This window comes from Plectropomus leopardus, chromosome 10 (genome assembly GCF_008729295.1).
Source record: "Plectropomus leopardus isolate mb chromosome 10, YSFRI_Pleo_2.0, whole genome shotgun sequence".
Classification (NCBI taxonomy): Eukaryota; Metazoa; Chordata; class Actinopteri; order Perciformes; family Serranidae; genus Plectropomus; species Plectropomus leopardus.
The window spans coordinates 26,768,787-26,796,675 of record NC_056472.1 but is presented as its reverse complement, the minus strand read 5'-3'; the positions used below and the strand labels follow the sequence as shown (position 1 = coordinate 26,796,675).

At 38.1% G+C, this 27,889-nt stretch overlaps 1 protein-coding gene across 7 annotated transcripts in view; it reads right to left on the bottom strand.

The window, feature by feature from the left end:
- itprid2 (ITPR interacting domain containing 2) overlaps nucleotides 1–27,889 on the bottom strand; it is a 54,262-nt gene that overhangs the window by 18,754 nt on the left and 7,619 nt on the right. For 2 of the 7 annotated variants that reach the window (XM_042494375.1, XM_042494376.1), the window contains exons 2-11: nucleotides 25,710–25,833; nucleotides 23,429–23,653; nucleotides 21,003–21,045; nucleotides 18,092–18,141; nucleotides 17,752–17,805; nucleotides 10,997–11,036; nucleotides 10,798–10,893; nucleotides 7,983–8,042; nucleotides 7,738–7,885; nucleotides 6,615–6,675 (exon numbers count right to left, since the gene is read on the bottom strand). In XM_042494375.1, coding sequence (XP_042350309.1) covers nucleotides 6,615–6,675; nucleotides 7,738–7,885; nucleotides 7,983–8,042; nucleotides 10,798–10,893; nucleotides 10,997–11,036; nucleotides 17,752–17,805; nucleotides 18,092–18,141; nucleotides 21,003–21,045; nucleotides 23,429–23,653; nucleotides 25,710–25,752 — 820 coding nt within the window. In that variant the 5' untranslated portion in view covers nucleotides 25,753–25,833. The remainder of the gene's footprint in view (nucleotides 1–6,614; nucleotides 6,676–7,737; nucleotides 7,886–7,982; nucleotides 8,043–10,797; nucleotides 10,894–10,996; nucleotides 11,037–17,751; nucleotides 17,806–18,091; nucleotides 18,142–21,002; nucleotides 21,046–23,428; nucleotides 23,654–25,709; nucleotides 25,834–27,889) is intronic. The other 5 variants (XM_042494378.1, XM_042494379.1, XM_042494380.1 and 2 more) reach the window with 3 other exon arrangements.

Here is a 27,889-nt window from a genome sequence, read left to right as displayed (position 1 = left end):
TACAATTAGAGTTTTTTTGTCCAAGCAACAGTCCAAAACCCAAAGAGCCTTCATCTACAATTATAAATGAAAAAGAGAAGCTGCAAATTCTCACAATAAAGAAGCTGGCACCAGAAAATCTTAGTACTTTTTTGCTTGAAAAAATAATTATTAAAACAGTTGGCAATCAATTTTGCTCTGGTCTACAGTTCAACTGTTTGTTTCTGTTACAAAATAAAGCCCTCAACACAAGGCATTTTAATGTGCAACATTTTGCTGTGTTGTTGACAATGCAGTGGTTGGCACAGTTTCATAACTGGGTAGATGTGTGCTTTCAATTGTAAAAATACAGTAGTTATACCATAAGGCAGCTCTTCTGTAGCGCTGCAGCAACAACGCTGCCAGTGTGGATACCACAAGCGTGCAAGCTGCAGAGGTTCAGCAAGGTTGCCATCACGCGCGCTGCTCACACATGCAGCAGTGTGGCCCGGGCATCAGTCTCAGAGCTCAGATTAACATTGCTTTCCAGCAGCAGGCAGCTGTTTTCAGTGAAAAAAATCCATGGTACACTATGTGCCAAGCACCAAACAGCTGACACACAAAGTTAGCAAGCTAGCTGGAGAAGAAACTGGAACATCTCGCAGCTAAGGAGCCAGATATTTTTCTCAGGAGTTGGTGAAAAAAAATAAATCAAGCTAAAATGACTAAATTGGACCACAACTCCACTGGGATAATTTTTTTTTTCTCTGTGTCTGCTGGATGTAGAAGTAGGCAGCTGTTTGCTTAAACAATAACTTTATAAATCAATAAGGCCGCGTTCAAATGGAGCACACACTCTATTTGCAAATTAGTGTCATTTTTTTCAAAAACATGGAGGAAGAGGTAATGACCGACCTTGCGAGATATGTTCCACAACAAAAGGAAAAGATTAGCAAAACGTGATGAAGAATATATCAGAGAGATGGTTTTAGTGTGTGTGTGTGTGTGTGTGTGAGATTAAGTTTTAATTATATAATTATGTTGAATATAAATATATTTTCCCTGACTTTTTTCCTAGTTTTTGATAAATTTCAAATAATTCTGCCCTTCTTAAAAACTCATTTTCAGGTTATTTTCTTCATCACCTTTTGCTAATTTTTTGCAATTTGTGGAACATATCTCGCAAGGTCGGTCATTACCTCTTCCTCCATGTTTTTGAAAAAAATGACACTAATTTGCAAATAGAGTGTGAGATCCATTTGAACGCAGCCCAAAAAAACTGATGCCAACCCAGGCTTTAAAGGGTTAATACACTTTTTAAACAAGCTGAAACTATTTTGAAAGAAGCTAAAAATATAAGAGAACCTTCAAGCTCAAAGAAATGACTGCCAGTCATGCAGTTGAGTTTTTTCAGCCACATCTGGACACGACTACAGAACATGAACCTCTTATTACAGCGGCCATGTGTGATGATTGTAATACTGCGTGAGCCTGTTTCCTGCTGACTGCTGACTCCACACTAACACTCACTCTGAGGATCCTAAAACAGGAAGTGAGGAATAAGAGAAAACGACACGTACTCCCTCTTTTTTCTCCCCTCATCCCTGGAGATTCTTTCTGATGGTGAGAACAGAGCTTACATAACAAACAACAACAATGCACACACACACACACACAGACACACACACACACGCACATGTCTGGGATCCGAGGAACCGATGGAACAGTATGAGAATGTTCTGGAAAAGAAAAATAGCTTCCAGGAACCACAGACAGCCCAGAGACTGTTAAAGGAGCAGTTCACTTAAGAAAAGAACACATGTAGTTCTGATCTGAATCACCTCAGCGTTTCAGAAAGTTAGTTAGCAGTTTGTTTTAAACTTGACCCGACAACCTGCTGTTGGATATCTTTTAAATAATTTGTTTTACCGAGTTTTAAGTTGGTAGACAAATGTAGATGTAATTCTGATGGCTGATAGAAAGCCATGCAGAATTTAAACACTTCCTATGTGCATATTAATATTCTCATTCCACATAAAGCTCACACATTGTAAGAAATATTTGTCAAAAACGCAACTCAACGGCATGTTTTAACGAACCAACCACTAACAAACGACACTTCCTTTTCAGGTGGTCTCGTCCTCGGCTTGTTAAGCCCAAATAAACTGAATTAAATACCCCTTTCCCACCAAAATTTGCACGTGCATGTCAGTTTTTCAAACACACTTCAACCCGTTAAATATTGGTGATAGGTTGCATTCTCACTGCCAGTGAACACACCGCTGCCTCACAAGTCTGCCTTTCTGTCAGCTGGTGTGTGTGTGTGTGTGTGTGTGTTGGTTGTTATGCTGGTGTGTCGGTGCGATATCAACAACCAGTCTGGAAAACAGGTTGACAGTAGAAAGCAGTAGGAACAAAGCTCTTTGAAAACTTTCCATCGGTTTCTCCTCTTTCTATATGTCTTACTTATTCAGTCTCTTTCAAACTCAGACCAACTCGGAATGATGTTTGAGCGCAGCTTGGGAGGATATGGATGGTAATTAGTGACAGCGCGTCATTGCATCTCGCCAGTGAAGGAGCTGAAATTACCGCGTTCATAAATGCCGATCGGAGCCAGAGGCGTTAAAAACCTCAAGCCCTTAGGGCAGCCTCTAGCTCACGTGCGAGAACATGCACCCTATATGCCGAAACCTTTACAGCAGCCCGAGTTCAATTCCAGCCTGTGGCCCTTTGCTGCGTGTCAACCCCTCTCTCTCACACTTCCTGTCATTCTACAGCTGTCCTGTCAATAAAGGGAAAAATCCCCCCAAAAATATCTTAAAAAACCTCAAGCCACATCTAAACATCTAAACAAATTTTATTTTCTTGAAAATGTTTTTAACTAGCACAAGGCACAAATATAACAGGAAAAGGGAAAGTTGACCCCAGTTCTGTCGGGTTCCAAGCTTGCTCAGCTGTCACTGAGGGTAGAGCGAAAAGGACGTAACTTAAGAGGGGCTAATTGTGTGGCGTAGTTTTGCAGGCTGCCATTTTTACAAAATCTGGTTTGAGTGAATAAAAAAATAACTATTGACCGTTGAAAAATGGCAGGTTTGTGCTGGATATTCCAGGTTGCGCAAGTGGTGATTCTGGAGATGATTATCTGTGAACAATCAGTGATTTGCAGTGTTTTAACTCCACTTTTTAGTATCAGCTCAGCTCACGTTGAACCTAAACTGAGGTGGTACCAAAAAAACGTACCAGGTGCTATCCATAACGTTTGCTCATGGAAAACCAAAACTGAATGAGTCAGGTTTTTGTGTTGTACAATAGAGTAGAAATACAGCTTTACAATATTTGCTGCTTTCAGCCATTCACGTGTGTCCCTTAGTTGGATCTTGCACTGCTGTCAATTTTAGCACTAAAAAGCGCCAAAATTGGATACCACGTAGTGTTTAAAATGTTAAACATCAGTGATTCACTGATACAGTAAAGAGGATTTTGACAGTGAACAAGCACTTCTTTAGCTTTTCCACTCTCTATCAGGGGGCCTTTTAATGTGTTCTCGTTCACTAGTTAACTGTCATCATGAGCTGTTTTTCTGCACGTCACACTAAATGTTGGCCCTCTCCCTCCTCCTGACTCGGTTCATTGAGCTTCAGCGTGCGTGCAACCAAACAGTGCGTGACTCATTTAGTCGTTATCAGCAGATAACAAGAAAATAAGGCCGTGATCCTGAGATAAGCTGATTGAAAATGTATGAATGTCCATAATGCACTGCGTCAGGGGGTTGTTTCGGAAGTCCAACATCTATATTAATATATCTGGTGACCTAACAGACTGGAAAGAAATCTCAACTCCAAACAAATGGAAAGACTGATCGGAAATCAGTTTGTTTACCAGACTCAGCCAGTCACAGTGAAATTATCCAATTAATTCATTTATGTGGCTGTTTAAGTATTTGGACAAAATCGTCAAAGAACAATTTTGCAACCCTGTCACTGACAAGAAAACGCCCTGACTTGATTGTTTTGTCCTTTTTATTTCCTGTCTATGCTGGAAGTGATTGACCACCAATAAAACAAACGGCGCAAAGGCCTGTCAGAGCGGAAAGAAAATGAGAGAAGTTCATCTACAGCAATCTGACAAACATCAACCGATATTACATCAGCTCTCCCACACAGCTCTGGGGTCATCTGGTTAAAACAGCCATGGTTAGATATTGTTGGTATTTGTGTTTTTTTGTTTTATGAGTTTATAACTGTATAAAATCATAACAGCTGTCTCAGTGACTGTTCAAAATGCTTGTTGTTAATACACAATATCTTCGTCCAAAATACAGAGTCAAAGTGGAGAGTAATTTAGTTAGTTACACTTAATAGTTTAGTTTTCCATGATACTATTATTGCGCAAAAAGCTGGTTGTTTCAAATTATACTTTTAATAAAATATATTGTATGAAAATTTGAGCTTTGATTTGTGTTTTAATCAGTTCAGTCAGATTCCAGACCAACTTTGCTAAAACGATCTGGTGTGTGAGGAATGCAAAAAATGTTTTATTTATATTCATATGTGGACATGTGTTCCCAACTTTGACAAATGTAAGGTACACTGTGTGAAACGATCAAGACTTTGTACTTGCATGAACTACAGCCTGCAACAGCAGAGAGACACTGAAAGACAAAGCCAGAGATGGAACAAACAAAAAAGGGCAGCCAAAATAAGGTCATTAAAACTGAAAAACAGCACTCTGTTGCGTCAGCTGTATGAAAAGTACAAACTTAATCTAGCTATAAAGTAAAGTATGACTAAATAGTGTTTCATGCATTCCTAAAATAAAAACAAAACTCTGTAACAAATAAAATGGTAGGTTTAATTTATAAAATATCACAGAATTATAATCACTAATGGTAAAAGAGCAGTTTTTCTGTTGCACAGCATCATTTCTTCATTAATTGCACACCATTTTGCAACCCAGTAAGGGTAACGACCTAATTTATTGATGTATTTCAATATAAAAATGGCTCACTATGATATGCTACAGTGATAAGTGGCTCATGCCAGCAAAAAAGCTAATGCCCACATTAATCATGATGATGTAACTTAAATTGTTAACTGGCTAGTTGCCTTGCTTATAAATTTACATCCAAACTAGTTAGGTTATGCTCCAAGTGATCGTGTTGCAACCAATTTTAGTAGCTGATTTAGTCGTTACTAAGCCTCTACTATCAATTTACCCTAACTTACACAGAGCTGGTGCAACCCAAAACTCTAACTTAGGAGATAATGAACAGGAGATAGTGCAACCAAGTGTCATAACTTACACAGAGCTGATAAAAACTAGTGCCCCCTCTTAAAAGAGAGCTTACGCAGAGCTATTACAACCTAGTCCCATTATTTAGGAGAGAATCTAAACAGAGCTAGTGCAACCCAATACTCTCACTTAGAAGATAATTTACACAGAGCTCGTGCAACCCAGTGGTTTTTTCTTTCAACATAGGATTGTGTTCTGGTCTGCTGGAATGGAGAGTTATTGCCTCTCATGCAGAGGCATAACATATGTGCTGGTTGGCTACAGGTTGTAGCCTTTGCTTTGTGTTCATGTGCAAGCTTTTGGCCGAGACACAGGCGATGTGAGGTGACACAACAGTCAGCGTTGTCGCTGCTAGTTCTTTGATGTCGGTTTGGTTTGTTTGGGCCATTACACAGAGCCAGTGCAACCCACTGCCCTAACTCAGGAGTGAATTTACACAGAGCTGGTGAAACGAAAGTCTGGCACATAATTGCAAAAATATAAATCTGCTGCACTTAACAACACAAAAAATCCACACACAAGAATATTAGAGACTCAAACGCTATTTGAAACCCATTTATGCCATGTGTAAGCTTTAGACCATTCGCTAACTGACTATCACATCAAACAAACTGGGACCAGTGACGAGTTTCAAACTGGCCAAACAGCCATCAAAGTGTAAAATCATATTTTAGCAGAACCCAAAGTACTTTCAGCTATGGAGTGATTCATCCTTTCACACACAAAGGATCTTTGGTTAAGCTTTTTTTTCTTTTTACAGCACCAAGACAGTTAAACTGTCAAGAAGAAGAGAATCAGCCTCTCGTGTGTGTGTTCAATTAGGGAGCCAGTACCTTCATGCAAACACGAGTTTGAAAACAAAAAGAGGCCAGGATGTTAGCGGAGCAGGTCTATGGGTATGTGTGTGGCGTGGCGTGTCTGTGTGTGTGTGTGTGTGTGTGTGTGTGTGTGTGTGTGTGTGTGTGTGTGTGTGTGTGTGTGTGCGTCTGGGACAAACAGATCTTTGTCCTTGCTGGCGGCGTTGTCCAGGCAGTTGGCAGAACAACTTAAAGAGCTGAAGGACCCCACAAAACACCATAATAATACTGGGAACAGGACACACACACACACACACACACACACACACACACACACACACAGAGTCTTTGAGGTTCACTTCCTCTTTTCTACAGTTTCAGGACGTGAACCTCTGAGCTCCTCATCACTAACATGTTAACCCTCCATCTGCAGCACTGAAGTGTTTAAGTGCTCCTCTGAAACTGATTACAGCAGATCACACAGTTGAGGATTTGGAGAGTAGAGTACAACTGTAAACACTACGACAGATGCAGAAGTACTGTAGTAGACAGTAAGGAAGTACATACTAGTCAGAGCGTAGTTGGGGTTCTCCACCTCCATGCGCTGCAGCTGAGCTCCCAGGTAGACCTGCAGGTGCACCACAGCAGGAGGTAATATCATTTTATACATATCCATAATTTTACCAGGTAAAGCACAACCTGTAGTTAAAATTCAACACAAACAGTCAAATACATTAAGACCAATTTTCGATTTCAGTGTGAATTGGAGTAGCAATCACATTAACCATGAATACTATTTCCTCATTCTTTTAAAAGTGACTTGAATTCCCCCACAGCGATCAGCTCAGACAATTTCGGGTCCTTCTGTTAGACATTTCGAGAAGACGGGGCGCCTTATTTTAAAGCTTTTTTGTCAAGTTGTGTGCGAACCTTGTGGGAGGACAGGCCATATTCATTTTTAGTTTTTACATGTATGTACACAAAAAAAAGAGGGAACCAGCCCGAGTAGACTCTTACATATAAAAATCAACCAATGCGAGAGTCTGCGGACAGACAGAGGACATTTAGCAGTAGTATACAGTGTACAGGGGTTTATGTGGTTTCACAGCCACTAATGAAACGTAAAACACAATACTACACAGTGTCCAACTTATTTAGTCTCTGGTAAGGTTTACCTCATCACGTCATGTGTTCAACTCAGTCTTAATATGTTTGTTGTTTGATAATCGGACATCAGTGTTAATTGTAGCAAAAGATTGTAGTTAAAGACCACCCAACTGAAAACTATTGATGTTAACTCAGCTGAAATGTTATAGTGAAGACCTTTTCATGGCTTCTGTGTGAAATAAGCAGCTCCTGTGCCCAAAACTTCTGTATAGCATCTTTGGATATGTCTTTGACACTGACAGCTGCCACTGTTAGTTTAGGCAGCACGCCGATTGTTTGCCCCAGTGAGCTGAGGGGGCGGGGCTTGATGATAGGTCAATTAGGCAGGTGTGCGAGGTTGTTAAGATAATCAGGATCAAGGACAAATGTATTTGTTTTTTAAATTCTGTTTAAAAAATGACTAATAAATATACCTTCTACCTTCTTAATGTGCAAGACTGCTTAGTTGTCTGGCCTTGGAAACACACCATGTGTTTTAATTTAGAGTTTGTTTCCAGTGTTATCACGCCGCTGTCGTCAGTACCTTGATGTCGATGCCTCGCGCTATGGAGGAGTTGTTGAAAAACCGGGAGGGAACCTTAGAGGCTAGGTCTGGTTCTTCTCGACCAAAACCAAGATTTAACAGGATTTCCTCAGGGTCCTCCTCGTACAGGTCCAGCAGCTCTGACACACTGTAGACACACACACAGGCAGTCAGTCAATCAGTAAGTCAGTCATTCAGTCAGCTGGCTGGTGAGTTAGTCTGCTGGTTAGTTTAGTCAGGCTAACCGCAGGTTAAGGAAGGTCTCTTCTGGGTGCTCCTCTGACTGCTCCAACACCTCTGAAACACTACGAAAACACAGACAGCCAGTTAGTACTTTGCACGCACAGATTTACGTTAGTGGGTTAGTATGTTGGTGTGATAGCTAGTTAATTATGGAGTTAGTGAGGCAGTTTAGTTCGTGTGATGGCCCAGCCTCTCTGGAGACTGCCACAATGCTCTGCCCCTCCCCAGCTCTTCAGCAGCCCCACCTAGAGGAAGTAGAGACCAGAAGAAAGCTAACCAGCAGCAGAGGAGCCGGCCCTGTAGGAACTCACGCAGAGGCTCATTTTGCAGCAGCTTTTCAAAAAATTCACATCCATTGTTGTTAATTGCTGTATTGTTTTAAACAAAATGGTGGTCATTTGTAAAAATGATGCCGGTTTAATAATTAATAATTAACATAGATACATAAAAAAATTGTCTTGATTTCTTTCAAAAACACAGAAATATGGCAATGAACAACTTGAGAAAAAAAATGACCCAGAAATTACAAGAAATTATTAAAAATGTACAAAAAAAACCTAAATAAAAATTAGCAAAAAATTAATTATAATAATTAGCACACCCTAGCTTATTTCTATTGATTTTCTACATCTACTTATTTCTTGAACTTTGCATGACATTTCTTGCCAAGTTCCTACTCACCTTTTTTCCTATGTTTTCGAAAGAAATTCAATAAGTTTGCTCATGGTTCAAAGGTTTACATACTTGTAAAAGGTGTCTGAGCACAGCACAAGAAAAGTGATGCTGATCCAGGTTTGAAAGGTTTAATAGGTTCCAGTGAGAAGAAAAAATAGGAATTTCTATGGATCGCAGTAATGTCATGTTTGAGAGCTTTTTATGGACATAAATAACACGAATTTGTCCCTATTATAGTTATAATAATTATGTAAAGAGTGTTTAATTTGCATTGAATTATTGTTACATACTGTGTCAACACTGTAGTAAATGAATTGGTGGTGTTGGACCTTTTTTCCAAAAAAAAAAAAAGTTAAAAAAGATGTTTCACAAATAGCAGGGACTGGTTAAATTTGCATCAATGCAGAGATTCTTGGAGGGAGTATATGATGTAGTAAAACCTGGATTTGCCTTCAGCCCTGCCAAAATAGCGTAAGACTTGTTTATATTTTCTTAACAGCGGTGCATTGAAGGACCATCAGCACTTACATTGAAAGCACATTTGAAAGGTATCTTAAAATGGACAGTAATATCAGGAAGAATGACTACAGCAAGGAGTAACTATTTCAGTGTCCGAATGGGCGCTTCACTGTTGCTCTACGACAGAAAATGTGAATCTATCCTTTAATTAATGAGGTTCTGTGGTGTCTGCTCTCCATTAATTGATTTGTTTTCTTGCTTAGACGCTCAGAAACCTGAAAAATTGTTCAATCTGCTGCAAAACTTTGTTGCGTCAAAAACACAGCCCAGGTGTCTCTTATACCTTGTATCAACAATAATCCAATGGATGGATTATCTGTGATGCATTGCCCATTATGAACCATTATACACACAATACACCATTAACTTCCAACTGCTGGAGCACTGCCCAAACCTTGGCACCATCAGCACCCTGCGCTTACCTCACCAGCTTGCCCCAATCACCCACCACCAAGAAATCAGCCTTCAATAAGAGTTTCCATCACAGACGGTTTGTTCAGCAGTAAATAATCAAAAACAAAATTCTACTTAAAATACACCTCAGACATTTAAATACTTATTAAATTAGTTTATTGACCACGACTACTTGAGTTTAACCCCAATTTTTTGACAGAGAAGTGACACTGGGAGCTGTTATTGTTTTTTCAAACCAGTGAAATTTTGCTGGGAGGAGTTAAGAAGAGTGTGTCCTTATTTTACTGTTATAGGTTACTTAAGAGGGAATATTTAATTATTAGTTAGAGAAAACAAAATATTTTGGCCAGAAACTAACCACAAATATTTAAATCGATGGTATAAATGTCTTAACATCTGTCAATGCTCCTTACACAATCTTATAATTCTATTTCCAAATGATATTTGCTATTGATCATTAAAAAAAGCAATGTCTGACCATATCCTGCCCATTACTGGACTTTCAAGGTCCATAACAATGCTGATATTTAAGAATAAAAAAAAAAATCCATCAATAACTTATTGGCAGATGAAATTTTCTCATGACTGCATAACATTCATATTTTTCAAACACATAAATCGTGTTAAATCTAGCTCTTGTTTTGCAAGTTGAATGCTTTTAATGAGAAGTAGCAGCAGAGGGAAATGCTGTGTTAGCATGAGCAGTAACTCATTACAGCTCTGACCTGGATATAGAAGAGTTAATAGTGTACAGTGTGGCTGATATCAACTATATTAAATTACAGTAAACCGTGACATTGGATAACATACTGCATAAGTTACTACTACTATGTAGAGGTATAGTTGAATGAACAGAGTGGTAAATGCTAAAAAAAATGCAGGCCGTAACTTTAAGGGAAAAGGGTCTTTTTATGGTATTTAATTTGAAATATCTTTAGGGATCTGAAAAAGTGAAAAGTATCCACAATGTGATTTTTTTTTAAAAAATTTATTTAGATTTCATTTTTGGATCCTTTGGTTAGGAATCACAAACCATGCCTGTGCAGCGAAAATGGCACCTCTGGTTAATTTTTTGGTTGAGTTTTCTGAGGAGTAATTTTGTTGGTTTGATTTTAATAACAGCCCGCCGTGTCTCCGCCTTTCTCTACCTGCGTTACTTCTTGCAGAAACCTCCATGAGTCTGACTGGAGAGTGATGGGGTGAACTCACCTGGACACCGTGCTGCTTTTCCCCGATCCTGTGGAGTTCATACTTCTTCCTCTCTCTTTAAACTGACTCCTCTTCTGATCCGCAGCAAGACCAAAACTGCACATTGACGTACACACAGAAGCATTAACACACACACAAAGAGTTATGAACCAGATGAGACTTTAAATTACTGAATGTAGAAAAAAAAGGTTGAACTCACCAGGATTCAGTTTTATTGTTACTGGACTGAAGATGGTTAGCTGCAAAGAAAAACAAGGAGATTTAGTTGACACATATCAATAAAGACAACATCCTATTGATCAGACAAAGAAAGGCAGCATATTCCTTTGTATTATCTGTCAATATTTTTTCAGATTGATTGATGACTACAAGTCATCCAAAATAGTGAAAAAACAGATAGTTTCCCCCAAAGCTCAAGCTAATTACTTGAAATTACTTATTTTGTTTGTCCAGCAACTCCCTGATAATCAGATTGAGTTAAATGTTCAATAACCCCCCCCCCAGACAGTGATTATCCAATCATAGCTTAGCAACCGTAACTAGGCAGGCTAGATCTGTCAACCGTCATATTTCTCCACATGTTAAATGTTGTGGTTTATCTGCTATAACATAACATGCAATCATTAGCACGTCTGGCTAACTAGCTTACCACCTAAAGTAGAAACCAAACACATCATGAACTGATGCATTTGGTTTTGGAGGTTGCAGGTTATGTATGCAACATTAGTGGCTCTGCAGGACAGATTTTTGAAAATTTACACTCCAGCTGATGTTACCAGAGACAGTGTTATATTGGTTCATTTTTTCTATTTTCATGTCAAAAGTTAAGCATTTTGTTTGAAAATATGAACAAGTATGTAAGCTGAGCAGCCAAACAGTACTACGTTAGAGCACAAAAAAGGGCAGATCTTCCTTTTTTCTTCATCACACTTGTAATATTATGACTAGCTGGCTGTACTCCGCAATACAAAAACATTGCTCTTTCTTTATTCACGTCTTCTACATCTATCAACAGCTGAGGGAGCTGATTTTATGCCTGGGACATGCAGTTTTAGCTTCAGCCTTTTAGTATGTTATCAGATATGCAGTCAAGTGCATATTCAAAGCCCCATTTGCACTGGACTCGTATTATCAAGGGACCTTATGTGATTTTAAAAAAATTAACCCTTCACATCTGTGTTTCATGCAGCGTATTTGCACAAGATTGGCAAAGTCTGTATATTACTTAACCATTTATAATGCCACTACACAACACAGAAAAGCTACAGCACCACTCGTTGTGATGTATTGTGTGAACCTCTATTTTTCTTTTATTAGATGTGTGTTAAAATAATACACTCTGCCTCACATCATCACATGTCAAGATTTTGCTCTTCAGATGGGAATCTTGCTCTTTCTGTAAATTGGCCTCCACACTATAACAAGATAAGCCTCCTGTACTCCAATTACTGTAAAAACTTTCATTCAAAAAAGATGGGACACACACACAAAAAAAACCCACATCAAAGAAATGCTAATTTACACAGGACTACTATAATCACATGAACTCCATGTTTGGCAAAATATGGTAGGTAATTTGCAGGTCTCCATACCAGTCCCATGTGAACAGGGTTTAAGACCAAGTTTAGAAGTTTTAAAACAAATCACCTGGAAAAAGACAGCCAGATATGGCATTTACAACTAATTTATGGAGGGAATGTTAGCTTCATTAGTAGCTAGCTTTTAAAGATAAAAATTGCCAGTGACAGCTGTCATTTTGATAAACAAATGAGAAGCTGTTTTTGTCCAGCTCGGTCTGAAATTAAGGACCCAAAATAACTTTAAAGGTTAAATCTGCTGCAATTCTGACTGTGTAAATAACGCTGAAGCAAGTTCACTCTCAATTTGTCGAGGAACTGAAAGTCATCGTGGGCTGCAGGTGTGACTGTTGTTTTCTTTTGCAATTTTAAGAACCTGCTGGGACCTGTCGCCCTGCCACTGTCTGTCTCTCAATGTCTCTCCCTCTTTTCCACTTAATTTCAGCTAAATTTCTTCTTCTTGCTTTGAATCTGCAGTGTTTTTGTCTGGTTCAAAAGAGCCATATGTAACAACCACTTGCCTACCTACTCTAATTCACTGATTCACTTTCATACTATTCACCCCGAATGCTTTCATTAACTAATTCACTTCCATCCTATTCACATAGTGAGACTTTAATCCCCTCCCATCCTCCTGTCCTCATAAAGTTTAACATCATCGCAGCCCATTAGGATCTGTTCATACATGACATCTCCAAAGTCTTCATACCTCTAAGGGCCTCTGACAAATGTCAATATGACTAATGCACTTACTGTCAGGACAGGACAATGTGAGGTGAGATTATGACTGATGACACAAAGCAGAGAGAGAGACACTCAACTAATGAGGTTTTCAACAAATACTTCACCCATATCTAAAAGTTTCATTATCTTTTCATCTTAATGTCACATCAGCAACAGACAAACAGTTTGCACAAATGGAGAAAACATTTGCAAGCATAGAAATAAAATGATATCAAAACAGACATTCCCATTTAAATCAATGTAGCAGGATGATCAGAGCAGCAGCCACTTTTATGTGTAACTTTGCTGTTTCAAATTTTAGAGTGAGCTAACTTCCTTAAAAACTTCTGGATAAACAAAAGGAATAAACTTGATGACTAAAACAACGGTAGAAAAGTGCATTTTCAAATAAGAAATCATTTACTTTTAAAATATCACTGTCACTGTTAATTCACTTTTTATTTCTTTGCATGAATTGAATGAATGTTTAAAAATGATGATAAAGTTACTATAGCTGCCTCCAAAGAACGAGCGAAAGCCGCTGCTCAGCGACAGCTGAGAGGCAACCAGCGTGAATAAACAGCATGTGGATCAGCATGTTTTCACATCTAACTCGGTGAATTAAGGGTTTATTTCGAGTAGGTGATTATTGGATTACTGGACTTACTGAAAAGATGACTAACAAGACTAAGACGGTGTTAGTGAGTTTTATTTTTGTTTCTGTCGAGTTTGAATGAAGTGAAGAAACTTTGATAGGTTTACAGATGTATTTTTCTGCTTAATAAGTAACGTAAGTGTTAGGACAGAGTTCTCAAACTAATGAATGTGACACAGTTTACGGCTCAACCAGCATATGTTTTCACCACTGTAACCAACAGCAATCACCGTTTTCTTCTATACTGGTCAAATGACCATGGCAATCAATTCAATGTCCTTTCTATTGATTTTATTTCTATGGTTGTGGTGCGCAAAAATAAAACAGAACACAAAATTTAGAGGCAGCCGGAATATACAGACACTAAGGTTGAAAGTTTTAAGTCATACCACACTCCAAATACCTACACAATACTCTTAAATATTATATGAAATATAATGATGACTGATCATTATTATTATTATTATTAGTCCAAACAGGCTTTTAAGATACCACTATTTAGAAAAAGAGTCCTGCACATCAAAGCTTTCCAATAGTGATTGCACTTTGCCAGCACATGACACAAAAATGTAGGTCATGCTGTACCAAAAACAACATTCATGAGAACTTGGGCGAGGTGTTTAAGTGTTCGCACTGAGCAAAAAAATTCAACCAGGTTTGGAAAATCAAGCGCGGGGACCGGTCAGACATTACAACAGAAGATAGACTCATTTGTTAACTAATTCTTTACGCTGAAATAATGAGGAATTCATCATTACAGCATCAGATTTGAGTGAGGTGTTGCTGTATTCTTTCTTAGTGTGTATGAAACTTAACTAAAGTGAACTGTAAGTGAATACTGAAACTAAAGCGCATCAGAAGCTGCTGTTCCTGGACAAGGTGTCTCCAATAAAATCTACACAACCTGCGGCCTCTCAGCATCAACTCATCAGCATCTATTCAGTCCCAAATTCCAACAGCTGACCCTCTGACCACACACACACATACATAGAGCATTCCCACATGCCAGTGTTCAATGCTTCAACATAAACTCATTACCATCTATTGTTAACTCAAAAACACATAAACCCTCCTGCTATAAGAGCCATTATTGGTGTATTCAGAGCAGTTTAGAGGTATGATGAAAACACACACACACACACTCAGAAGACAGTCAGTCATGCATGCAGTGTGTTTCCACACCTCTGTGATTGTTGACTTTTCCCCTCAAAAGAAGAAAAAAACTGAGGACTGAGGAATGAAGATGGAGCGGTGTATCGTTGTGTATCAGACCGCGTTCTGTTGATTCTGCTGACACTGTTGTGTTTGTCAGACATCTTCATTTACACGTGATCAGACTACATTCTCATTACGTCGAAGGAATGTCTGCACAACACACAAACGATCGAATAATACTAATGACGCTTATGATTAGTCATTTCTTCAGAAGCTCTTTGTGAATGTAGAAAACACATTATTCTAATGCAAATTAGTCAGTTCCATAAAAAAAGATTTATTTTCAGCCTTAACATAAACCACAGCCAATGTGAGGACACTGCGAGCCGCTTTTGTTTGACAGAGGAAACTATCTTGAGCCTCACTGATGATTTGGCAGAAGCACTGAGCTACATTAAAAAGTCACAGCATGTCAGCTCTGCTACAGGGGCTGTACTCACAAACATTCAGAGAATACTTTTAGAGAGCTCTTAAGTGAGTGTAAACATTTCTAACAAGAAGTCCTAACTTAGGAGTGATTCAGTAAAATGCCCAGAGCAACTCTGTGCAAGAAAGTGACAGAAACTTTTATCTTAGTGAGGGGTTGTGGCTGATCCTGTTGCTAGATATGATGCATTCTTTAAACAGATGTGATTGGTTGTCACAGACGCGGCCTTTTGTGAGCCTGCAAGGTGAGGGCACCCAGTAATAATGAAATGAACTGTACTACTGTATGAGACAGTGAGAGCTCTGTTTTTGTGATCACACTGATGCAGTGCAAAATGTTTCATGTTTCAAAAACATTAATGTTGTGATCACTTTATTTCTGGTGTTGTATTGTTATTGCGTTGGGTGGTAGATGTGACTGATTTCTGATGAAACTGACCTCAAACATTGCCCCTGCACTATATAGTTTGTGGCGTTTCATTAACTCATTTCCATCCGGCATTTAGAGAATATTTCTCCTTCCTCTTTTCTTTTCTTTCATTTTCTCCTCTGATTAACTCTTAAGCCTCTATAAAGTCCTCCTCACCACTTCTACCAGTTTTCCCTCCTAGCAGCTCACTTAAGGGCTAAGACACTTTGTGAAGAACTTTTTATCTTTACCAGGACCTAGTCCTATCTTTAAGAGGAAATTCTTTAACATAAAAAAAGAAAGAATTTTCCAAGAATTTCGTCACTAGAAGCAACTCGAGTACAAGGAAGCTTTGTGAATACAGCTACAGGTCTGCACTGCGCTGGGATTTTATGCTACTGTAAGTTTTTTGTAGATTGCACACTGTTCTATACATTGCACTGCATCTGTGAAATAATGCATGAAACTCTGATCATCTTTTGCACTTTACTATACCAATACCCTCAATCTCACTACTACCTGAAGTCTTTCTTGCACTATAACTGACATATTGCACTGATATTGCACGTATCACACATTTTCTTTGTACGAGGGAGCTACAAATGTATTCTATTATGTAATCCTGTATTGTCAGCCCATTCTCACTCTCAGCTCGTCAAATACTGCCGCTTTGTCAGTGATGTCAGCTTTAGACACAGATGCACAGAGGCACATCAATTTAGAGGCCGCAGGCAACAATGCATTGTCAGTAGACGCCTGTGTCAGACACAGACGCACAGAGGCATCCCTTGAGGCAGTGTGATTCCCAGCAGTTTATCATACCAGTCATAATATACAGAGCAAGGAAGTATAGTGGAAGGGGGGTGGATGAGTCAAACAAACTTTGGGCTTTCACCTGGGAGCCTGCTGTTCATTTCCCATGTGAATTTTAAGCCTTACCATGATGATTTTTTCTGAACCTAACCACAGACTTTTGTTACCTAAAACTAAGGAAATAAAGCTAAAAATATGTTTGACCATAAAAATTTTTTTATAAAATATTATTATTTTACAAGCAGAAACTGTATTTCCTACGAAAACAGAAATTATTTTTGAAAAGACACAATGTATTTAAACAACCATTAGTTAACATGTGGTCCATAGATGTCCAAAACAGATACAGGAAGGCGCCTACCACATCATGTTTAGACATGTAGGTCCGCTGACAAAGCTGCGGTATTTGGCACATTAGGATAAGAATGTGATGGTATTGTATGATGACAAAACTGAACCTTCAGCCTTGAACCTTAGTGAATTTTCACAATAAAATATACTTGCATCTGTTGACTTAAGCCTGTCAAAGTCCATATTCGTGACACTGGCCGCTACTTATAGTTGGACCACATTAACATCGGATAGTGATTACAAACCTGACCTGTATCACACTCAACACGTACACTCACTGTTCCTGTTAAATAAAACCTACCTATAATGCATGCACTGATAAATGCTCTGATAAGACACTTCTTCTTTTCATGTATCTGTTTTTTATTGTTTCCTGTTGCCACTCTGTCTTAGCACGATGTGTTATTATATTATTTGTTTATGGAGATATAGGTTTTGTTGAGGTAGAAATAAGTATTAAAATCCCTTGTCCTCCATTTCAGTTACACTTTCCTATTTCCATTGTTTGCAGTTAATTATCCGATCAGGGCTTTCTCAATTACTAATTCTTACAGTCAAAGTTTTGGGTAAAGTCCAACCCATATCCACCTTCTCATCTGACTCTGGGTAAGATGGAGAACAATATGATTTTATCAAAATGTCAAAGTGTTCAAAGTCAAAGTCAAAGTTCCTCAAGTTTGCATCAAAAGTTAAAACACAGGATTAGCAGAGCATGAGGGGAACTGGTAACAATGAGCAGAAATCTGTAATCTTGTTTGTATTGTGAGTTTTTTATATGTACTGACCTTCAGCTCCCAGTGAAAGGTCATCTTCAAAGCTGCAGCCGTTCTTCAGCGGTCCTGTTCTCACACACACACACACACACACACACACACACACACACACACACACACACACACACAAAGTAGTTCAGTTATGAAATCCTTCGGTAACATATCCATAGATACATAGGGAAAGAAGAATTTTTCTACCGATTTTGACAAAAGCAAGCAAAGCAAAAAACAAAATCCTAACTTTAAAAACAAGTTGTGGTTGCAAGTATTTAATCATAAATCTCCAGAATGTGTCCAGACAGGTTGGGGTATTCACAATGAATATATAAACAACACAGACTATGTGGATTACCTTTGCTGGGAGAAGCAGTCTGGTCATCTAGAGAGGCTCCAAGGGGAGTCCTGGACAAGAGAGAGGGAGAGTTATAAACCGACCATTAAAAACATCCAACAGACTGCCAGTTTGTGGGCTAACATAGAAAATATTTTATGCCAGGACGTTTCACCCTTAATCCTCATCTACTGTCATTTTACAGCTACATTACCATCTTAAAAAACCTTCAGGTGCAGTCCTTACCAGAGCTAGATTTGCTAATGACAAACCAGGCTACACTATCTACACTAGAATAACACCTGGTCAATAAATAATAATAAAGACAATTCATCTGAGACTAATTCCTGGATGATAAAAAAAACAACTATACCAGCAAACCAGACTACATTAACTATCACATTCTGTTAGGCTGAGGCTTAAGTTTCTCAAATTGCTTCTGATCAAGACATGGCTAAGTATACCAGGACTAAAGATAACAGTCCAAATCTAATGTGGCCAACTATGCCAACGTTAGTGCCTTTATAACAATCCTGGGCTAACTACTAGTCCGACTAAGATTAACAATCCCGATGTAAAAAGTAACTGCCGGCTCAGACTAAGTAAAACAGGCTAACTGCCTTTTGGGCTAAGGCTTCGTAAGGCATGCTAGCTTCCTGTCAGGCTTGGACTAAGTAACACAGGCAAACCGTCTGCTGGGCTAGGGCTATGTTGCACAGGCCATCTGCCGGTCTGACTAGGGCTAAGTAACGCAGGCTAACTGCTTGTAGGGCCGAGGCTGAGTAATGCAGGCTAATTGACTATTGGGCTACAGCTATGTATGCAAGCTAACTACCTATCAAGCTTTGCCTAAGTAGCACAGGCTAACTGTCTGTTGGGCTACGGCTAAATCGCACAGGCTAACTGCTTGTCAGGCTAAGGCTAAGTAACACAGGCTAACTGTCTATCAGGCTAAGTGCTTGTCAGGCTAAGGCTAAGTAACACAGGCTAAGTGCCTGTGAGACTAACGGCTTTTCAGGCTACGCCTAAGTAACACAGGCTAACTGTCTATCAGGCTAAGGCTAAGTAACGCAGGCTAACTGTCTATCAGGCTAAGTCTAAGTAACACAGGCTAACTGTCTATCAGGCTAAGGCTAAGTAGCGCAGGCTAACTGTCTGTCAGGCTAAGGCTAAGTAGCGCAGGCTAACTGTCTGTCAGGCTAAGGCTAAGTAGCGCAGGCTAACTGTCTGTCAGGCTAAAGCTCAGTAACACAGGCTAACTGTCTATCAGGCTAAAGCTAATTAACACAGGCTAACTGCCTGTCAGGCTAAGGCTAACTATCCCAGGATAACTCCTGTCAGCAGGCTTCTTATGGTAGTCCACTTGATCAGATCAGACTAAATATCCAAGGCTATATCCTGGTTTGGTACCCATCCCAGGTGGGTTTTACTGACCAGACTAGTTGTCCCAGGCTAACTAGCTGACAGATCAGGCAAGTTGACGCTAACAGTAAACTAGCGGGTCTGAGCTGCTGTCTGCAGCCGGACGCTGGGAACACTGAGCTGTTACACAACCAGCCACTCTTATCAATGGGACAAACTTCATGCCACCATTTAACACACACACACACACACACGGTTGTATAACAGTGCGCAGCCGCAGTGTTTGCTAATCCTCCCATTTTCGACCAGCAGCCATGTTGGCCTCAAGCCCCTGTCCTGCAGCGGTTGTTATAGTAACCTGTGATTCTGATTCTGCTTCATGTTACTATGGTGACATTATTTTTGACACATCAGAGCGCTGTAGAGCCACAGGGTTGTGAGTGACAGCAGCTAAAACACTGTATGTGTGACAACAATGTTGACTTAGCAGGAGAAACCCCTCCTCTGTTTACTCTCTTTTCTTTCCGTCTTCTGTCTGCTTCTTCCTGCCTCTTTCTTTCCTTCTTTCCTTCTTTCTTTCGCCTGAACAGCTCTAGGTGCCCTATCTCTGGGCGTTGGTTGGCGCTCTTTGTGTGTGTGTTCTGTGTGTTGTATGTCTAGGCGTTGGCTTTGTGTCGGTTCTACGTCAGCCGCTGATAACACAGCCACTAAACACACACACGCACCTTCAGACACCAGGAAAACATCAATAAACCAGTCAGCAAGAAAACCATTTAGCCACTCAACCAGTCAGTCACAATTTTAACGACACAGTCATTTTTTTTATCCCAAGTCTGTTTACCATACATTGCTGCTGATCATTTTCTTATCATCCATAATTTTTAGGATTGATCGTCCTCCTTCTATGGAGTCACTGATTTTGGTTCATCAATTAGCTACAGTCAACATTTTGTGAGACTTATTTAAGTTATCAAGTACAAATTGATGTGAAAAGTCACAAATGACATGTAGTAAAATGGGCTAAAACAAGACACTCAAACACAATGCTTTGGTCCTTCAACCCTTTGAAACCTAAACAAATTGCCTTGATTTCTTTCAAAAAAATTGGAAGAAGGCTATGAGCAACAAAAGATGAAATTACCTAAAAATTTGCAAAAAAAACCCCTTTTTTTAAAGTGAAAAGTACAAGAAAAATACCTGAAAATTAGTATAAAACAAAAGAAAAACGAAAAAAAAGAAAAAGGAAAATGACCTGGAAAAAGTGCTTTAAAATTTAAAATAATTGTGTGAGATAACTTTAAATGTGTTGTTATGATCATTATAAATATAGTTTTTCCTAAATCTGTTCTTTTACCCCTCGCTCTTTAAAAATTATTTTCCAAATCTACTTATCTAACAAATCTAACAAAGTTGCTCATTGCTTTTTTCCCATGTTTTTGAAAGGCATTGCACCCATTTGCTCATGGTTCAAATATTTAAATACTTTTGAAAGGCATCTGAAAGCAGCACAAGAAAAGTGATGTCATTCCAGGTTTTAAAGGGTTAATCAAGAGGTGAATGGCTACTGTACCTGCATTCAATCAGCCAGCTGGCGATCTTGTTGGGAACTCGCCCTGACAGAGAGAGACATATGAGCATGTTAGCGCAATAAGCCGGCAGATGCAGTGTGCAACAGTGGTTACGACATGCTATAAAAGCTTGACAGTGGTGCCAGACTTCAGGATATAACTCAACATCTCAGCTGATTACACTCATGGTGTCAGCAGTTCCACTGCAGTTTACATAGAAATGACCCACAATTTAGTTTTCACATTCACCAACTGTTGCAGCAGCTATTCATCATTTTTGTTATCGTTTATTATGCATATTATTTTTCCAATTAGTTTGGCGAGAAATGCTCATGAAAGTTTCCCTGAGCTCACTGTGATGACTTCCTTTTTTTTTTTAAGAGCTGGAACCAGTAAATGTTTGGCATTTTTGTTTAGCAAATGGCTTAAACAATTACATAATGATCAAAGTCAAAGTATCTAAAGATTGTTTACAGTTTAAAAAAGTAATGCTCTCAGTGACGTGAGAGGATTTCACATGTTTAAACAAGAGTCTGCAGCCACACAAGTGGCTTTATGAGGATGTACTTAAGGACAGCTGCACTTTGAGCTAAAGGCTATAACCATCCTGCTAACATGCTCACAGTGACAATGAAAACGTGCTGATGTTTAGCAGATATAATGCGGATGGGACGCGTGGCAAACTGAAAACTCAAAGCACGTATATACATTTTTTTATTAAAGATGGTTTCTGTCACTCGAGGTAGTTCTGATCACCCTGATGCATGTGCAAATGTTCGTTTAAATTACTTATTTAATCTTATTTAAAGGGAATTTAATGTCATTATTGACATCTATGAGTGCCAATTAGTGAGCTTGCAATCAATGGCGCTGCTCGCAACTGGTGGGACAGGTGTAAGGGTGAGAAATCCACCATGTCATCCATCTTTTTATACAGTCTGTGATAGTAATACATCCATTGCATTCTTTTGCTTGAGGTCTGATTGATGCTCTTTTAATAAGGTCATCTTGTTGTGCTCTCCTGTGCAGTGGCACCTGACTGGAGAGTAAGCACCACCTGATGTTTACCTTATTGAACAAACTCCCAATATTTGCATAACAGTAGTGCATGTGAAGGCATGTAAATTTTCTTTTGTCAGTTTTCCGAAATTTGGTTCAAATTAGCGCTGCATTTGAACGGAAACCCAACTTATGTTGTGATACTAAGTTATGCTTGATTTCCATGATATAGTAATTTATCCATTCTGTCCGCCCACCGTACATTACACCTTTTCCTTCTTCTTTCATAATATCTTGATACCGTATGCAAAAAAAAAAGAAACTGTTTTTTTTTTTCCTCCATTCACTTGAATACGGTCAGTTTTTTAATGGACATTAGAGGAACTGCAGCTTAACACTGCGACATGAGAGCTTGAGTTTTTGGAGCCACACGATACAAAACCATCGATATTCAAGAATTTCAAAAATCCAAAATAAACAAATTCACCAGTATGTGTTTTACTTTATCAAAAATAAACCAAAACTAAAACTGTCAGTGTTCTTTGTAATGGAGACACTTGGCAGGTTTCCATTAACCCTAATATTGTGCAAATTGAAATTGTGACACAAAATACGCCTAATGGAAACAAGTCAATTTCGAAAGAAAAACTCCTGTTTGCCACAAAAATGTTTTTACACATGCATTAGGTGGTATTTCAGGCAATTTGAAATAGCCATATTTCGCAAAACTGCAATGGAAACACTTTTTTTTCTGTTTTACAGGTCACATGATGGCTATGCGCTTATCAGTAGGAACTGGCTCCCTCGGGCGTGATGCAGCAGGTGCTACCAGAGGTGTTATTGCATCGCATAACTCTTCAAAAGTTGAGCAGATCATCCTTTTCAATCCACAATTCCTCTGTGAAAACCTGAACTATCACCTCCCAGAAATCCCTCATAATGTGGCTGCTCCCACCTATAAGGGGCTTGCCTTTCCATAATCACTCGGACGCCTAAGTCACCTTGGATTGGAAATAATAACGGATAGTGCTCTGGCTGCAACAGAAATAAACCTGCTAATGTTTTGAACATCCATCGCCATGCTTCTTGGAATATTATTGCAAGAGAAATCGCACACTATCACTCAATGGACACACATTCTTGCAACTGAGTTTTACTGACATTTCAAAAATATCACTTAAGTTGCGCAAATCTGTTATGTTATGGAAACCCACCTACTGTTCCTAAGTTACAGCACACACTCTCTTCCATCTCTCTTTCTACCCTGCATATTATTGTTTCTTATCAACCAACATACAGTGATACTTACATAACTGTTATAAGATAAAAACGTCTGATAATGCGCTGTATTCAACACTGACTTTAAGTGGTTGAACTGGTTTGAGTGTACAGTTAATGTGAATATTTTGCTTTTTAAGAAGACAGTTACCATTGGAAATTGTTAAAGTATCCCCAGTTACAACACTGGTGAGCTCAGTCTGACCTGGTTCCTCTGAGGGACTCTCTGTCTGCTCTTCTCCATCCCTCTGGCTCTGTTGGGACCCCTCGGGGCCACAGCTCTCTCCCTCTGATTCTTGCCAGATGGAGTCTCTGCTCTGGGCCCAGGCCCGGCGCCGCAGACACGCTAAGCTGCAGTCCGACTGCACTCTGGGATCTGAGGATCAATCAAGCAAACAATCTTTTAGACAGCCTGACTACTATGAAGTGATCAATCAGGTTTGGCAGGTATTCAACCTGACAGACAGAAACTACAACTGATTGATTACAAACAAACACAGCAGGTGAGTCCAGCTGAGTGGTCGCACACATCAGTCCTCCTCTGCGTATTAGGGCTGCACAATTTATCAAAATATTATCCAAATCGTAAGAGCTGCAAATTTTTGATAAAGATAAAATATTTCATAACTTAAACAAAGCACTATGGTGCTACAGAAATGCCCCGGCCTACAAATCATGTTCTATACATAAGGGAACATGCTTGTTTGGTGCAGACTCAAGCAAAAAACACATCATCATCATCATGCAAAACGCAAAAATAACCATTACCAGTAACACCCCAACTCATATTGCAAAGTGTAGTGATTTTGTTTTCATACTGTGCAGCTCTACTGCATATCTAGGTCACCAAACTGTTCTTTTCAATCACCACTTTGATAAGGAACAATAAAGACATGACGAAGGGCCCAGCACTGATGACAATTTAATATCAAATTGAATTCCGATATATAAAGACTCAGAGTAGCAGTAAGATAAATATATAACCCGAGTCCCCTAAGGTTCAACTTTGATGAACTTTGACGAATAAATTTGCGCTATCAAACAATACAAAGTCTTTAAAACCAGTGACTCATAGCCTTTTTAAGTTAGTCAGATGAAGTACTCCTTTTGCTAACATGTTCCAAATATGTTTTCCGATTTTATTTAAATTAGATGTTGATACTGTATTGTTTGCACTCATACGCCTCCCACTACACAGTGTCAGAAGCTGCATCTTTCAATCATTTGTCCATTACTTTTAGCTAACTTCCAACTGATTATGTATTACTTTCAGCTAGGTATTCCAAATATTTACATGTTATTTTAAGCTAACTATTTTTACTGTTAATCTGCTACTTTTAGCTTGCCATTCAAACTGCTTATCCGTTACTTTAGCTAATCATTTTAACATTACATTAAGTTATTTTTTAAACTGTTTATCTATTAATTTTAGCTAATTATTTTAACTGTTTGTGTTATTTGTGCTAACTATTTTAACAATGTATTTGTTACTTTTAGCTTACTATTCCAACTGTTATACATTATTTTTAGCTAACTATTCCAACTGTTTAACAATTACTTTAAGGTAACTATTCCAATGATAAAAACATTACTTTTAGCTATTTTAACTGATAATACGCTACTTTTAGCATATTTTTCCAACTGTTTATCTGTTCATTTTTAGCTACCTTTTTTAATTGTTTCTACCTTTTAGCTAACAATTTTAACTGTTCTTCCGTAACTTTTAGCTTACTATTCTAAGTAGTTTATCAGTTACTTTTGACAAGTTATTTAAACTGTAAACGTTTTTTTTTTACCTTACTTTTAGTAAATGATTCCAACTGTTAATCCGTTACTTTTAGCAATCCATTCCGACTGCTTAACCGTTACTTCTATTTCAACTGTTTGTCCGTTACTTTAAGCAAATTTTTCCAACTGTATTCTGTTCTGTTTAGCTAACGTAAATCATTTCAACTGTTTGTCCATTATTTTTAGCTAACTATTTCAACTGATTGTCAACTACTTTTAGCGAGCAAATGTTTTTCAATTACTTTTCGATTATCATTTTAACTGTTTTTAATTTTGGCAAAATATTGCAACTGTTTATAAGTTTCTTTCAGTGAATGTTCCAACTGTTTCTACATTGCTTTTAGCTTACCATTTTAACTATTTGTCCATAACTATTAACTAATAATTCCAGCGGTTTATCTGTTACTGTTAGCTAACCATTCCAAATATCTCTTTATTACTTTAACTATTCTGCTTCTCCTTTACTTTTAGCTAACTGTTTGTTACTTTTAGCTTACTATTCCAATTGTTTATAGGTTACTTTTAACTAATTATTCAAACTGCTTATACATTACTTTTAACAAATTGTTCCAACAATTCATCCGTTATTATATTATCTATTATTTATTACATTTAGCTAACATTGTTCAAGTAAGATGACCCACCTGGAGCAGTGCTGGTGTCCATTTCCACAGATCCACTCTTCATATCTGCTTGTCTGTGTGTCTGGTTGAGGTCAGTCAGAGGAGACTGACAACTCTACAGCAACATCAGTAACAGGTAACACACCTAGAGAGAGAATGAGGAAATTAGGCTCATCTATTTAAACAGTAACAGTACACATGAATATACTTTGCTCTAAATTTGGCAGAGTGGCTCAAAGGGCCTCGTTTCATCTGTAGTCCCTTAGCAGATGTTATGAAAGTCATAATAAAAAGAGTAAAACAATACAAAAATGACAGTTATGGAAATATTTTATAATCATGCAAAGCAATAATATTGGATATAATTACATGGCATTGACAGATACTGCTTAAAACATGCAACACAAAAGCATATAATACATGACATACAAAGCAATAAAATGGAGAATATCATGCACTAAATAGCACATTTTGCAGCATTATTTGGCCCCAATTCAAACATGCAAAGCAGAGGCATACAGTACATAGATATAACGAGCTACAAACAAAGACACAGACCATGAAATGCATAAATCACTCCGACACAATAAAACAAACAAACAACAAAGCTAACCACTAATGATTCATTTCTTTGAATGAGATCTAAATAAATAGTTGTGTGTCCCAACCTGAAAAGATGAAACAAAGTGGAGATGTTTTGTGGTGAGATGAGAAGTGGCCTTTATTATTAATGACTGAGTTACCCACACTGAGACCAACTGAGATTACACACACACAAACACACACGCACGAACACAGCAGCCAAAAAAATCCAGTGCTGAGCTCTTTTAAATAAATTTAACCCCGACAAGAACAAACTGAAAGGAAAGGACACTATAAAAATACCACTAGTGCAAAGTAACTAAATACATTTCGTCTATTTAAGTACATTTTTCTAAAGTATTTGTATTTTACTTGGGTATTTCCATTTTATGCTACTCTATAATTCTACTCCACTACATTTCACAGGGGAATACTGTAGTTTTTACTCCATATTTGAGCTATATGACACTTACAATTGCTAGTTACTTTTACATAAAAACCATGATATGCTTATAAGATATGATGGAGAACTGCAGCACTAATCTACCTGGTACAAAGTAACTAAAATTGGCAACACACTGGCAAACTACAACATTAAAATGTTCTTGCATGTATTTGTTACTCATAAAACATAATTAATAATACTGATACTGATACTGATACTAATGACCCTTTGAAAGGAACCATTCTTTATAAAGAATACTGAATTTCAGTTTGGATACGTAACATTTTGCTGGTAATACTTTATTTTTGCATAAGAAATATTCTGAATTCATGATTTCTACTTATAACAATGTATTCATAAAACCATGTTTTTTTTTAACTTAAGCAGTGTTAGTTCTCCTTGACTAACTTTATAACAGGTAAAACTAAACTTGGCAGTCATCAGGTTTCTGTACTCAAAGATTGTTGATAAGAGAAGAAGCTCTCGAACGTCAACATACAACCACAAGTGGACTCCGTGTTTGTAGTTCCAACAACTCTCTTAAAACAATCACCTGATCCCATCATGTCAATTTTGGGAGTGGCATTCAACCAGATGAACTTTCATTTTTAACGGTCATCAATTATCATTCATGCATTTGTTAGTTTTGAATCAGAGCCTTTGGTATTTAGATCACGTAGCTCATAAAAGGTCACAAGATGTGCTATATTTAGTAGTTCCAGCTGTTATATAAATGTGTCAGATACATGTTTAATAAACATGCTACTAAAATGTAGGGCTATATATTTATTAGTATTACGTATTCTGAGCATCGTTGGCAAAAAAAAACATTTCTTTTGCAATGAATTAGTCTCTATGTTATCTCATTTTCAAGTTGTAGCTCATCAGAGTATCAAATCAGACTCTATATCAATATTAATCAGGGCACAAAAAACTTGATCGGGATATTCCTAATTACAGCTTCGTACTCCATTTATTTAACATTTGGAATTTCAGATTATGATTTTTATTTTACTGACAAACCATATGATCAGTTCACAAAATAATGATGCATAATACACAAATTACTGTTTACACATTGATGCAAAAGTCAGAAACAAATTAAGTAATAATCAAAGAGACTACACTATTTAAAATAACAGTACTGATGATACTTGACAATACCTCTGTGTTT